Source organism: Geotrypetes seraphini, chromosome 2 (assembly GCF_902459505.1).
Source record: "Geotrypetes seraphini chromosome 2, aGeoSer1.1, whole genome shotgun sequence".
Lineage (NCBI taxonomy): Eukaryota > Metazoa > Chordata > Amphibia > Gymnophiona > Dermophiidae > Geotrypetes > Geotrypetes seraphini.
This window is the reverse complement of record NC_047085.1, coordinates 303,662,775-303,675,334: the sequence shown is the minus strand read 5'-3', so window position 1 is coordinate 303,675,334 and position 12,560 is coordinate 303,662,775. Positions and strand designations below refer to the sequence as shown.

Below are 12,560 nucleotides of genomic sequence, written 5' to 3'. Positions count from 1 at the left end.
TGCCGAGCTGGAATGGAGTGATGAAGGAGCACCTGACGGCAGAGATGGAGCAGGGTCCGTTGACGGTCGGAGGGGAGAAACGCCCTCATCAGAGTTGTGTCGAGAACGGCTCCAATGAACTGAAGTCGCTGTGTGGGAAGCAGATGCGACTTGGGATAGTTGATCTCGAACCCCAGGAGATGAAGGAAGGAGATGGTGTGCTGAGTGGCTTGTAGCGCAAGTGGAGCCGTAGGCGCTTTCACCAGCCAATCGTCCAAGTAGGGGAACACCTGGAGGTTGTGAGACCTGAGAAAGGCCGCTACCACAATAAGGCACTTGGTGAACACCCTGGGCGATGATGCGAGGCCAAAGGGTAGCACTTTGTACTGATAGTGATGGTGCAGTACCTGAAATCGGAGGTAGCAACGCGAAGTCGGATTGATTGGAATGTGAGTGTAGGCCTCTTTGAGGTCTAGGGAACATAGCCAGTCGTGTTGAGGATGGGACGGAGATCTCCTGTCTTCTTGGGAACCAGGAAGTAGCGGGAGTAGAATCCCTGACCCCTTTGGTCTGAGGGTACCTCTTCGATGGCATTGAGAAGAAGGAGGGATTGAACCTCCCTCAGGAGGAAAAGGGATTGGGAGGAGTGAGAAGCAGACTCTATGGGAGGATTGTCTGGTGGAAGAGTCTGGAAGTTGAGAGAGTAGCTGTGACGAATGATGTTGAGGACCCACAGGTCTAATGTGACAACCTCCCAATGGCTGAGGAAGAGTTGGAGGCGTCCTCCGATAGGCTGAGGAAGAGGCAGTGATGGTGGAAGACTGGCTATGCCCCGGAGAAAAGAGTCAAAAGGGCTGAGATGGCTTTGACGGAGGTAGAGGCTTGGCAGGTTGGTGAGACTGTGAGCGAGCCTGAGTTTGGTGGTGTTGACGAGGTCTACGAGGCTGCTGTTGAGGAGGGTTGAGAGGTCTGGCCGAGAACCTGCGCTGGTAGGAAGACTGTGGCCTATAGGGGCGAGCAGGAGGAGTCTTCTTCTTAGGTTTGATCAGAGTGTCCCACTGGGTCTCATGTGCTGAGAGCTTCTGGGTTGTCGAGTCTAGGGACTCTCCGAAGAGTTCATCACCCAGACAAGGTGCGTTAGCCAGGCGGTCTTGGTGGTTAATATCAAGGTCAGAGACTCTCAGCCATGCCAAACGGCGCATAGCCACCGCCATGGCAGAGGCGCGAGAGATCAGCTCAAATGAGTCGTAAATGGAGCGAACCATGAACTTCCGGAGTTGGAGGAGGCTTGAAATTTGCTGCTGGAAAAGAGGGACGTTCAGGAAGATATTTCTGTAAGGAGGAGAGCTGTTGCACCAGATGTTTCATGTAGAAGGAGAAATGGAAGGTGTAATTGTTTGCTCTATTGGCTAACATTGCATTTTGGAAAAGGCGCTTACCAAATTTAGCCATAGTCTTTCCCTCTCTGCCAGGAGGGGTGGAAGCATATACACTGGAACCCTGAGATTTTTTCAAGGTAGATTCCACCAGGAGGGATTCGTGGGGCAATTGAGGCTTGTCAAAACCTGGGATTGGAATCACCCGGTACAAGCTATCTAATTTGCGAGGGGCCCCAGGAACAGTGAGGGGAGTCAACCAGTTTTTATAGAAAGTTTCCCGTAAGATGTCGTGGACGGGCAACTTCAAAAATTCCTTGGGAGGTTGCTCAAAGTCTAGGGCATCGAGGAAAGCCTGATACTTTTTAGAGTCGGACTCCAAGGGGATGGAAAGAGCTGCTGACATCTCCCTAAGGAATTTAGAAAAAGAGGATTGTTCTGGTTTTGAGGCGATGTCGGTCTTGGAGGGTTCTTCGTCGGTTGACAAAGCATCCTCTTCGGTACCGTGCGGGGAGTCTTCCCACAAGTCTGGGTCCCTAATGTCAGGGTGTGCACGTTTGGACATCGGTGTGGAAGGCTCGGCATGGCGGGTCTTTGAGAGAGATTTGCCTGAGCGCACCGAGGCGGTACCGGGAGAGGAAGACCGATGTCGTTCCTGGGACCGAGAAGGGTCGGCAGCGGTACGGGTATGCACTGTAGGTGTTTCAGCCAAGAGCACCTGCATGAAGGTATTAATCGGTACCGAGGGGGGTCGACACCGATGGGACAGTGCGAGGCTCGGACCGGTCCCGTACCGGAAGGTGCGGTGCCAGCAACGCTGGCAACAGTTGTTAGAGTTGTTGCTGTAGCTGCTCCTGTAACTGGTTTTGGAGTATGGCCGCGATGCGGTCATCCAGGGGGGGCACCGGTACCGCTTTTTTCTTCTTCGGTACCATAGGTGCCGCTCTACGCTCCGGCGATGAGGAGGCCGATGACGAGGCACTCACCGATATCGGAGCGGAGCGTTTGCGGGGTCGGTGCGGTGCCGGGAGGGCCGGTGTCGCAACCGTGGCAGGAGGGCGCTCAAGGAAAGTGGAAGGCTTCTTAGCCGGCTTACCTGGGCCCAACGACCCCGAAGAAGGGTCCGGTGGTGTCGACGTCGTGGGCGCCGACTTTTGTGGTGCCGTCGACGTCGCGGCAGGTTCCATGGCAGATCCGGTACCGAACAAAAGATTTTGCTGGATTTGTCTGTTTTTTAATGTACGCTTTTTAAGCGTAGCACAGCGGGTGCAGGTGTCAGCCCGATGCTCTGGACCCAGGCACTGCAGGCACAAATTGTGCGGGTCGGTGAGAGAGATCGGGCGTGCACACCGCTGGCACTTCTTAAAGCCCGGTTGAGGGGGCATGAAGGGAAACACGGCCTCCAAAATCGAATCCGGAGGCCTGTATGGTGGCAACAGACCCCGCCGGGGCCGGCCTGAAAAAATAAAGAAAACTTGATGAGTTTTGGTTTTGTTTTTTTTTGAAAGCAAAAATAGGGAATCCGAAAGGAAAAAGTAGAAGAAAAACGAAAAATTACGTGAGTGGGAAGGCAGAAACTAGTTTTTCAACGGGCGTTGAAAGCACATGCGTCTTCTTCGCTCTGCGGAAACGAAGAAACTGGGGACCACGCTCTCCTCCGTCGAGCGGGAAGGCACCCGCGCATGTGCGGTGCGGCCAACTAGAACTTTCTAGTTAAAAGTGTCCGTACCGGGGCTCCGTCGGTGATGTCACCCATAAGTTAAGAATATGCTGCCTGCTTGTCCTGGGATAATAACTATTTCTGAAGTTTATAGGGACAGGCGGGGATGGATTCAATTACTTGTGGGGACGGGGACAGATTTGATTCCAGCAGGATGGGCGGGGGCAGGTTTGACTCCTAGCGGGGACGGATTTGATTCTACCGGGGATGGGCGAGGACGCATTCAACACAGCAGTGTAATTAAAAACTTCCCAGTTCAAGGAAAGCCAAAAGCAGCAAGTAAATTTTTTAGCATTGGAGCTAAGTATAGACTGAAAGAGACAGGAAGATGGGTGGTTGATTTTCCACATTTGGATGGTTGCAGACTGAGAAGGAAAGGTAATTTTTAATAACATGAAATTGTCAGTTGGCTTGCACCTCAGTTATGTATATTATATCTGTTTTTAAAATGAGACAATACTTAAATTTAAAATTTTTTTAAAAAATATCAAAAATAATTTTAAAAGGATACTGTGGAGAGGAACCCAAAAAAGCAGTAATACATACCCTGACTGAGAGATCCTCCATGTGCGCTGCTGACAGGTGCATCAGCATCCCCGCTCTAATGAGGCTCGCCTCTGAAGAGCCTCACCGTAGCTGTAATAGAAGTGAATGGGATAACCAGGCTTCTGCTGTCAGTGGCACATGTGGAGGATCGCTCAGTCAGTGTTAAGTAGTACTGCTTTTTTGGGTTCCTCTCCACAGTGTCCCTTTAATGAAGGTTTATTATTAGATATGTATATCTTCTATATTAATGATTGCAAATTTGGGACTTGCTCAACTTTTTTTTTTTTTTGCTCAGCTAGCGTTGGTGTTTGTGTGGCCCCAGCCAAATTATTTTTTTCCATTGTAGCCCAGGGAAGCCAAAAGGTTGGACACCCCTGATCTAAATCTCGAGTCATCTAACCCTCAAATGCTCAATTTCAGGGTTTGAATCCCTAAGGAAAGGACCTTAAAACCAGTCAGTTTATCTTATATTGCACAATGTAGAGTAATATCCTCAACAAGGTCCCTAGCATTCTCCAAGAACAACTATGACATAACAAGGAGCCTAATACTCCCCAAACTGGAACTGCAACTCCACCACACCAAGAACAATGGATCACTTACTGGGCTTAATGGATTCCAATGGAACAGTGATGTTTGCCAGTGAGAGTTCCTGCTGTGATGCAGAAATTGCTTCAGGGCCCGTTGTGGGTAAGGCTGTGCCAAACTGTCCTCCTGATTCCATTTTTGGGAGTGAAGCTGTGCTCAAGGGAAGGGAGTGGGTTAAAGGAGACAGAGGTGGCTCCAAAGTGGATGAGGTCAAGCCTGGGGAGAGGTTGCTGCCAGGCTGCGCATTACTCGAGATAGTCTTGCTTTGAAGGTCTCGCAATGTGAGTCTAGGCTGCTGCTTTTCCCTGTGAGACACAAGACAACACTAAGAAAATAGGGAGCAAAGTCGAGCTCAGCTGATGGGTTATACCTACACATAGCTCGTTAGGGTTATACTCTGAATCTGTGACACACTTCATGGACAACAACAAAAACCAAACAAACCCCAAAACAAAATTCCTAGAGGTGAAACAGAATAGTAGCCCATTTTTACTAAGTTGACTTCAGCAAACTGCTTGCTTGCTTGGCATTGTCAACAAGCATGTCAACTTTACAGCAAAAACAGGGACATTGTCAAGTGGTGATTGGTCTTAACTTTGGGCAGATGCTATGAAACGTCTATAAATTGCTTCCCCTTATATATACAACTAGACAACAAATGCATGCTGAAGAACTTCTATAAAGCTCAGCTACAAATAATTAAAGGGAGTAGTTCTTATAAATACATTGTCCATATATGTGAGTGAATCTAGAAAGAACAGGTTGGTCAGAGTTCTTGTGTTCCCCTCTCCCCTGACAAGTCTTGAAAGTTTGATGTGAATAAGATACCAAACAAAACATTAAAGATACACACAAAGCAATTTAACAGAAAAAAGCATAAAGTATTGTGAGGCTCCGTAGCAGACAACATTGATATCTCCAAATCGCTCAGAATGCCACTACACGCAGTTGAGAATGGTAGTTGTAATTTTCCACTATAGGTTATAGAAAGGGGGAAAAGGTTAGGGTGGCACTAAAGTTTTTCATAGCAGAATTACACAAAGTGGTTGACACTATACAACACAGCAACATGATATACAACAACAGTACAGTAAAATTCTAGTTTAGACTCAAAAGTAACTCTTGTGGAGATGAGTAGAATTGGGTGCTTGATTAATCCTGCTTTCTTTGGAGACCATCCAGGATTTAGTTAACCATACAGCTCTGACTTCCCCAGCTGAAGATTGCTCTAGCATTGGAGAGAAGTATTCCACTGTTGGGAGTAATCTACAAATCTGTTTATGTAAGAGCAGAGTAGCTCATAATGGCAGATTGGTTGAGCAACAGCGAACAAAAAAAAAAAAAAAATACCATCTGAGGACTAGTCCAGGCAGTAGTGTAGTGAAACATGCAAAATAAGAAGCAAGAATCAGGTAAATGCTTTGCAGAAGATCTCTAATGAAAAATATTGTATACAGAAAAGACCCCCCCACCCCCCCAAAACTATTGAAATAAAAGTAGGTCTAATCTGATGAGATTTAATAACCATACAGTTTCTTATATCCCGCAAAATTTCAGCAAGGATTTATTGTGGTTTACAATAATATTTCAAGATTACATTTATAATGAGATTCAAAGAACATTAATAGGCACAGATCATGAGGAATACAGGGAGAACCGATACATTTTTAACATTTTCCTGAAATTGTAATAAGAGGGGAGCTCTGATTCTGTTGGTCAGTAGCATACAAGCTTGACTGTATCAAATGCAGATTAGCTAATTTGCTACTTGAACACATGTACGTTCATTGAAGTTAGAGGAGATTAAAAAGCTGCACGACTAATGAACGCTGTCCTTTTCAGGTGGCATCCAAAAATTCATGTACATTCCAGAGTGTAGAAAGTTTTCTTGTGTTGATGTATGACTTGAGATAGAAGGTGGGCAAAATAATCTCACTGATATGAAAAGGAGCAATTACCTTTGGTAGAAACTCAGGATGTCTCCTAAAGAGTCTCTTCTCGTGATGGAGCTGCATAGTGGTATGAAAAAGTTTCCCCCCCTTCCTGATTTCCTCCATTAGTGCATATATGTCACACTGAATGGCTTATCTTTAAAACACAATTTTAGATAAGGAGAACCTAACATAAGAAGTGCCACTGCTGGGTCAGACCGGACGTCCATCATGCCCACCAGTCCACTCGTGTGGCGGCCCGACAGGTCCAGGACCTGTATAGTAGTCCTCTATCTATACCCTTCTATCCCCTTTTCCTTCAGAAAATTGTTCAATCTCTTCTTGAACCCTAATATTGTACTCTGTCCTATCACGCCCTCTGGAAGCGCTTTCCAGGTGTCCACCACCCGTTGGGTGAAGAAAAACTTCCTAGCATTGGTTTTGAATCTGTCCCCTTTCAACTTTTCCGAATGCCCTCTCGTTTTTGTAGTTTTTGAAAGTTTGAAGAATCTGTCCCTCTCCACTTTCTCTATGCCCTTCATGATCTTATAGGTCTCAATCATGTCCCCGCTAAGTCTTCTCTTCTCCAGGGAAAAGAGCCCCAGTTTCTCCAGTCTTTTTGTGTATGAAAGGTTTTCTATTCCTTTTATCAAACGTGTCGCTCTCCTCTGAACCCTCTTGAGTATTGCCATATCCTTTATAAGGTACGGCGACCAATATTGGACGTAGTACTCCAGATGCGGATGCACCATCGCCCAATACAACAGCAGGATAACTTCTTTCGTTCTGGTTGTAATTCCCTTCTTAAATATACCTAACATTCTATTTGCTCTCTTGGCGGCTGCTGCGCACTGTGCCGACGGCTTCGTTGTCTTGTCCACTATTACCCCCCAAGTCCCTTTCTTGGGTACTCTCACTCAATAACATCCCTCCCATCGTATAGCTGTACCTCGGGTTTTTGGTTCCTACATACAATACTTTACATTTCTCTACATTGAACTTCATCTGCCATCTCGTTGCCCACTCCCCTATTTTGTTCAGGTCCCTTTGTAATTCTTCGCAATCCTCTTTAGTCCGAGCACCACTAAATAGTTTGGTGTCGTCTGCAAATTTTATTATTTCGCACTTCGTCCCTGATTCTATATCATTTATAAATATGTTGAATAGCAGCGGTCTGAGCACTAACCCCTGCGGAACACCACTCGTGACCCTCCTCCAGTCCGAGTAGTGGCCCTTCACTCCTACCCTCTGCTTCCTACCCGCCAACCAATTTCTGATCCATCTGTGTACGTCTCCTTCCACCCCATGGTTCTTCAGTTTCCGAAGTAGGCGTTCATGGGGTACCTTGTCAAAGGCTTTTTGGAAATCTAAATATACAATGTCTATGGGGTCCCCCTTTGTCCATCCGTTTGTTAATTCCTTCGAAGAAGTGCAGTAAGTTTGTTAGGCACGATCTCCCATTGCAGAAGCCATGCTGGCTTGTGATTAGAAGTTTTATTTCTTTCAAAATGCTTATCAATGCTGTCTTTTATCAGCGCTTCTGCTATTTTCCCCGGAACTGAGGTCAGACTCACCGGTCTGTAGTTCCCCAGGTCATCTTTTGAACCCTTTTTAAAGATGGGCATAACATTGGCTATCTTCCAATCCTCCGGGATCACGCCTGTTTTCAGGGATAGATTGCAAATTTGCTGTAGTAGTTCCGCTATTTCCTCCTTTAGTTCTTTCAGAACCCTTGGGTGGATTCCGTCCTGGCCCGGCGATTTGTCAGTTTTTAAATTTTTCTAGTTGCCTGCGTACATCTTCAAGGCTTATTTCCATAGATGTTAGTTTATCTGTTTGGTCTCTTTTGAAGATTTGCTCAGGTTCCGGTATGTTGGATGTTTCCTCTTTTGTAAATACAGACGAAAAGTACATGTTTAGTCTTTCTGCCACTTCTTTCTCCTCCTTCACCACTCCCTTCTTGTCTCCGTCATCCAGCGGTCCCACCTCCTCCCTAGCCGGCTGCTTCCCTTTAACATATCTGAAGAACGGTTTGAAATTTCATGCTTCCTTGGCTAGCCTTTCTTCATATTCTCTTTTGGCTTTTCTAACCACACGGTGACAGTTTTTAAAATCTTACTTCATTTATATAATTTTATTTATTTATTCAATTTTCTATACTGTTCTCCCAGGGAAGCTCAGAATGGTTTACATGAATTTATTTAGGTACTCAAGCATTTTTCCCTGTCTGTCCTGGTGGGATCACAATCTATCTAATATACCCGGGGCAATGGGGGAATTAAGTGAATTGTCTGGAGTCACAAGGAGCAGTGTGGATTTGAATCCACCACCTTAGGGTGCTAAGGCTGTGGCTTTAACCACTGCCACACACTCTCCCCCAAAGAACAAGGTTATACAACACCCATAATCACCCTTACTCAATGAAACAATTGACCAAATTTAATAATGAGATTCTCCTGACTGAACACTGAAACCCTGATTAGTCTGTTGAATCTAAACCTCACTACATATTGAGCCCTACCATTAAAGTCATCACCAACATGTTTGTACAACACTATGCCATGATGAAAGGAAATTCCAGAAGTAATAAGAAAAAAAAATGTTTAACTATATTAAGGTGGAAAAGGTTACAAAGCCATTTCTAAAGTTCTGGGACTTCACCAAGCCACAGTGAAAGCAGTTATTTCCAAATGGAACAGTGGGCTAGCTAGGACTAGCTAGACTACTCCAAGAGAACAGCGACAACTCATTCAGAAGTCACAAAAATTCCAGATCCTCCTCCAAAGAACCACAGGCCTCTCTAGCCTCAGCTATGGTCATTGTTCATGACACTGCAATAAGAAATGCTGGACAAAAATGGAATTCATGAGAGAGCAGCAGTGGTTTCTGCCTTGCTAACCAAGAGTAACATCAATGCTCATCTCAGTTGCAAAAACAATCCAGAGCTTTTTAGTATAACATTTCATAGACAGAAATCAGAAGTGGAACTTTTTGAACAACACAGTTCCATTCTGCTTAGCGTAAAACAAATACAACCACAGTAAGAACATGCTGGAATTTGAATTCTGGTGCTGGGATGTTTCAGTCAGAAAGATGATTTCTGTTTGCATATGTTGTCTCACGATGCTTTGATGAGGTCTAAGTCTGGTGCTTAGGCAGGTTGAGCAGGTTTGATTATGCAGTCCACCATTAAATCATCAACTGCAGCTGAGCAAAAGAAAAGGGACCTTGCAGGATAATGGTTGGAAAAGTCTAATTCCACTGGGGGTCTTCTCATTATCAAAGAAGCAAGAGGGACTACATACACTGTGGATGCCACACAACTCAGCATTTCTATATAGATTTTGGCTATGACTGATCATTTGAACAGTCTGGATGAGTAGCTGTAGTGTCTTATAGAACAGCATTTCTAAATTTTTCACGCTATGATAGATGTGGTCCCTAAGTACCACATGAAACATTTATCTACAAAGGTGACTGGAAAATCAAAGCAATAAACTCGTGTCATTGAACTCCTGTACCCTCTTACATTAATAGCAAAGAGGAACATGGGTAACTTGAGCTTAGCCATGCGGTATCCCCCCCAAAATAGAATAAATTACTCTTGAGCCAGTGCCTTTATTCAGTATTGACCAGCTTTCATCAATGATGTCTAGGAGAACTGACTCGGTGCTGTGATTTGCTCGGAAGCCGGACTGGAAAGGGGATAGGGCACCTTGTTGGTCTGTGAATGGTTGTAGTTGGTAGAGCACTATTCTTTCTAATATCGAAGGGTAGATTTGAGATGGGCCTATAGCTGCATGGGTCATTTGGATCAAGTGTGGGCTTTTTGAGGGTGTGTATGATCATAGCTGATTTCCAGATAAGGGGTATCTTTCCAGTCAATAGGGAGGTGTTCAGAATAGGGAAGACAGATTCTGCAAAAGAGTTTTCTGTGGCTAGGAGGCTGGATGGGAACGGATCAAGGCTTGTATTAGAGGGATGGAGTTCTTTCAGTGTTTCTGTAAGTTTGTCATATGTGACTGCCAGTGTTCCCTCTAAGCGGGCGGGTGTTGTGAGCAAACTTTTTTCACCGTGAGCCAAAAATATCGGGCGCCAGCAAGTTATGAGCCAACTCGCCCGATTCTCCTCTCGCCGCCCTGCCATCTGCCGTACGCCTCTTCCGATTGTGCGCTGTGACGAGAAACGTGTGCGCTGCGATGTAATATTTTGTGCGCCAGCGCAGCTTAGCGGGAACACTGGTTCAAATGGTTTTATTTATTTCCCCAAATTTATTTTTGTTATACGCATTGAAAATATTTGATATTGCGTTTAAATCAAAATCTCAATAAACTTGAAACGAGTGCCCGTGAGATTGTGGGAGGGTTAAATACTCAAAACTTAGAAGTTTTTGCTACGCCAGCTTTCTGGTATCTTTACATACAGTGGCGTACCTAGCATATGTAACATCCGGGGCCCATCATTTTTTGGCACCCCCCCCCATCTGTAAGAAAAACATGATTTTTAGTAACAAACCACACGTCACACATGAGTACCTAGGAAAAGGCAGCATCTTACATATTGCAGTGAGCAGTACATCAATACACCCATTGTAAAACTAAACAAGCCAGACCAGCACAGATCAATCCTACACCGTCAATCCTAACAGAAAACACACAGAACACAGAAAACACCTTCGCCTAGTAAGGAATATGTAATCACAAACTAACCCCTCCCTCTTTTACAAAACTGTAGTGTGGATTTTAGCTACGGAGGTAACAGCTCTGATGCTCATAAAATTCTGAGCATCAGAGCTGCTACCACCAAGGCTGGTGCTAAAAACGCTTCACAGTTTTGTAAAAGGGGGGATAAAATAAAAATACATAGACAAAGGTTAAATTGAACCAGCAAGAAGCTGGACTCTGCATACAATGCTTCACAGAAACAGTGACACATGTCTCCTAAAGCAATAAATAAATAGAAATTTTTTTCTACCTTTGTCTTCTGTGGTTTCTCCTTTCCTCATCTTCTTGTAACTCTCTTCCTTCCATCCACTGTCTGCCGTCTCTCTTCCCCTATATGGCATCTTCTCTCCTTCTATGCCCCTTCCAGAAACTGTATGCCTCCCCCTTCCACCTCTCCTTTCACCCCATTGGTCTGGCATCTCTCTCCTCGCCTTCCCTCTCCCACACCTCTCCTCATAGTCTGGTATCTCCCCTTCCCTGATTCTCTGGCATCTCTCTCCTTTCCTTTTCTTCCATCTTTCGCTCCCCCTCCATGCTCTCACATCTCCCCCTTCCTTTTCCCTTAGACTGGCATACCTTCCTCCTACGCCCCAAGCCCTGGCATCTCCTTTAATTCCCTCCCTCATCTTCCTTCTCCCTCCAGCTGGGTACCGCAACACTCTTCCCTGCAGCTCTGCACTTCCCCACAATTGCCATGCTTCGGTTCCTCTTCTTCCTTCCTTCCTCCCCCCCCCCCCCGCGGGACCCTGCGGCACCATCAACTCTTACTCCCTCTAATGTCGGCCCTGCAGCTCCAGACTTCCTCGCACCTTCTCCCCTCCCCCTTTGGATCGCTATTATTTTAAATGTTATAGCCGCGGAGCTGTATCCATCAGTGGAGATGTCTAACCTCGGCCTGCCCCGGAACTCTTACTGCAACAGTGACTTCCTGTTCCTGCCTAGACGGGCGGCTGCTGCAGTAAGAGTTCCGGGGCAGGCCGAGGTTAGACATCTCCACTGATGGATACAGCTCCGCGGCTATAACATTTAAAATAATAGCGATCCAAAGGGGGAGGGGAGAAGGTGCGAGGAAGTCTGGAGCTGCAGGGCCGACATTAGAGGGAGTAAGAGTTGATGGTGCCGCAGGGTCCCGCGGGGGGGGGGGGGAGGAAGGAAGGAAGAAGAGGAACCGAAGCATGGCAATTGTGGGGAAGTGCAATCCCCCCAATGCGTCCCCTTACCTTACCTCCCCTTACCTTTGCGACGCGTGTGTGCGCTGTGAAGAGAAACTTGTGCGCTGCGATGTAATATTTTGTGCGCGAACGCAGGCCAGCGCAGCTTAGCGGGAACACTGGTGACTGCGCGTAGTTGGGTTAGGGTTTAGTATTGGAACCATACCCAATAGTACTAAGAGATGCTGGAGAAAAAGGATGTAGTGGCCTCCTCCTCTCATACCACCCTTCCCAAACCTCCAATTTCTTTAGAATAAAAAAAAAGGAGATGGAGTAAAGGGTGTTGTGGATAATGTCCATTAAACAATAAGAGACACACGTGTAGGGAGAAATAGTTCAGAGCAAATTTACGAGCCTCCTGAAAAGTACTGTATGAACATCGATGGTATAATGGAAAGCATGTTTCAGTAGAAAAACCTGGTTGATCCTGTTTAGAAAATAAAGCAGAGAACATGATGCTTCAATGGTTTATATCAGTGTTTTTC

At 45.8% G+C, this 12,560-nt stretch overlaps 1 protein-coding gene across 2 annotated transcripts in view; it reads right to left on the bottom strand.

Moving 5' to 3' along the window:
• GGA1 (golgi associated, gamma adaptin ear containing, ARF binding protein 1) overlaps positions 1-12,560 on the bottom strand; it is a 139,133-nt gene that overhangs the window by 27,035 nt on the left and 99,538 nt on the right. For both annotated transcript variants that reach the window (XM_033929907.1, XM_033929908.1), the window contains one exon: positions 4,225-4,514. In XM_033929907.1, coding sequence (XP_033785798.1) covers positions 4,225-4,514 — 290 coding nt within the window. The remainder of the gene's footprint in view (positions 1-4,224; positions 4,515-12,560) is intronic.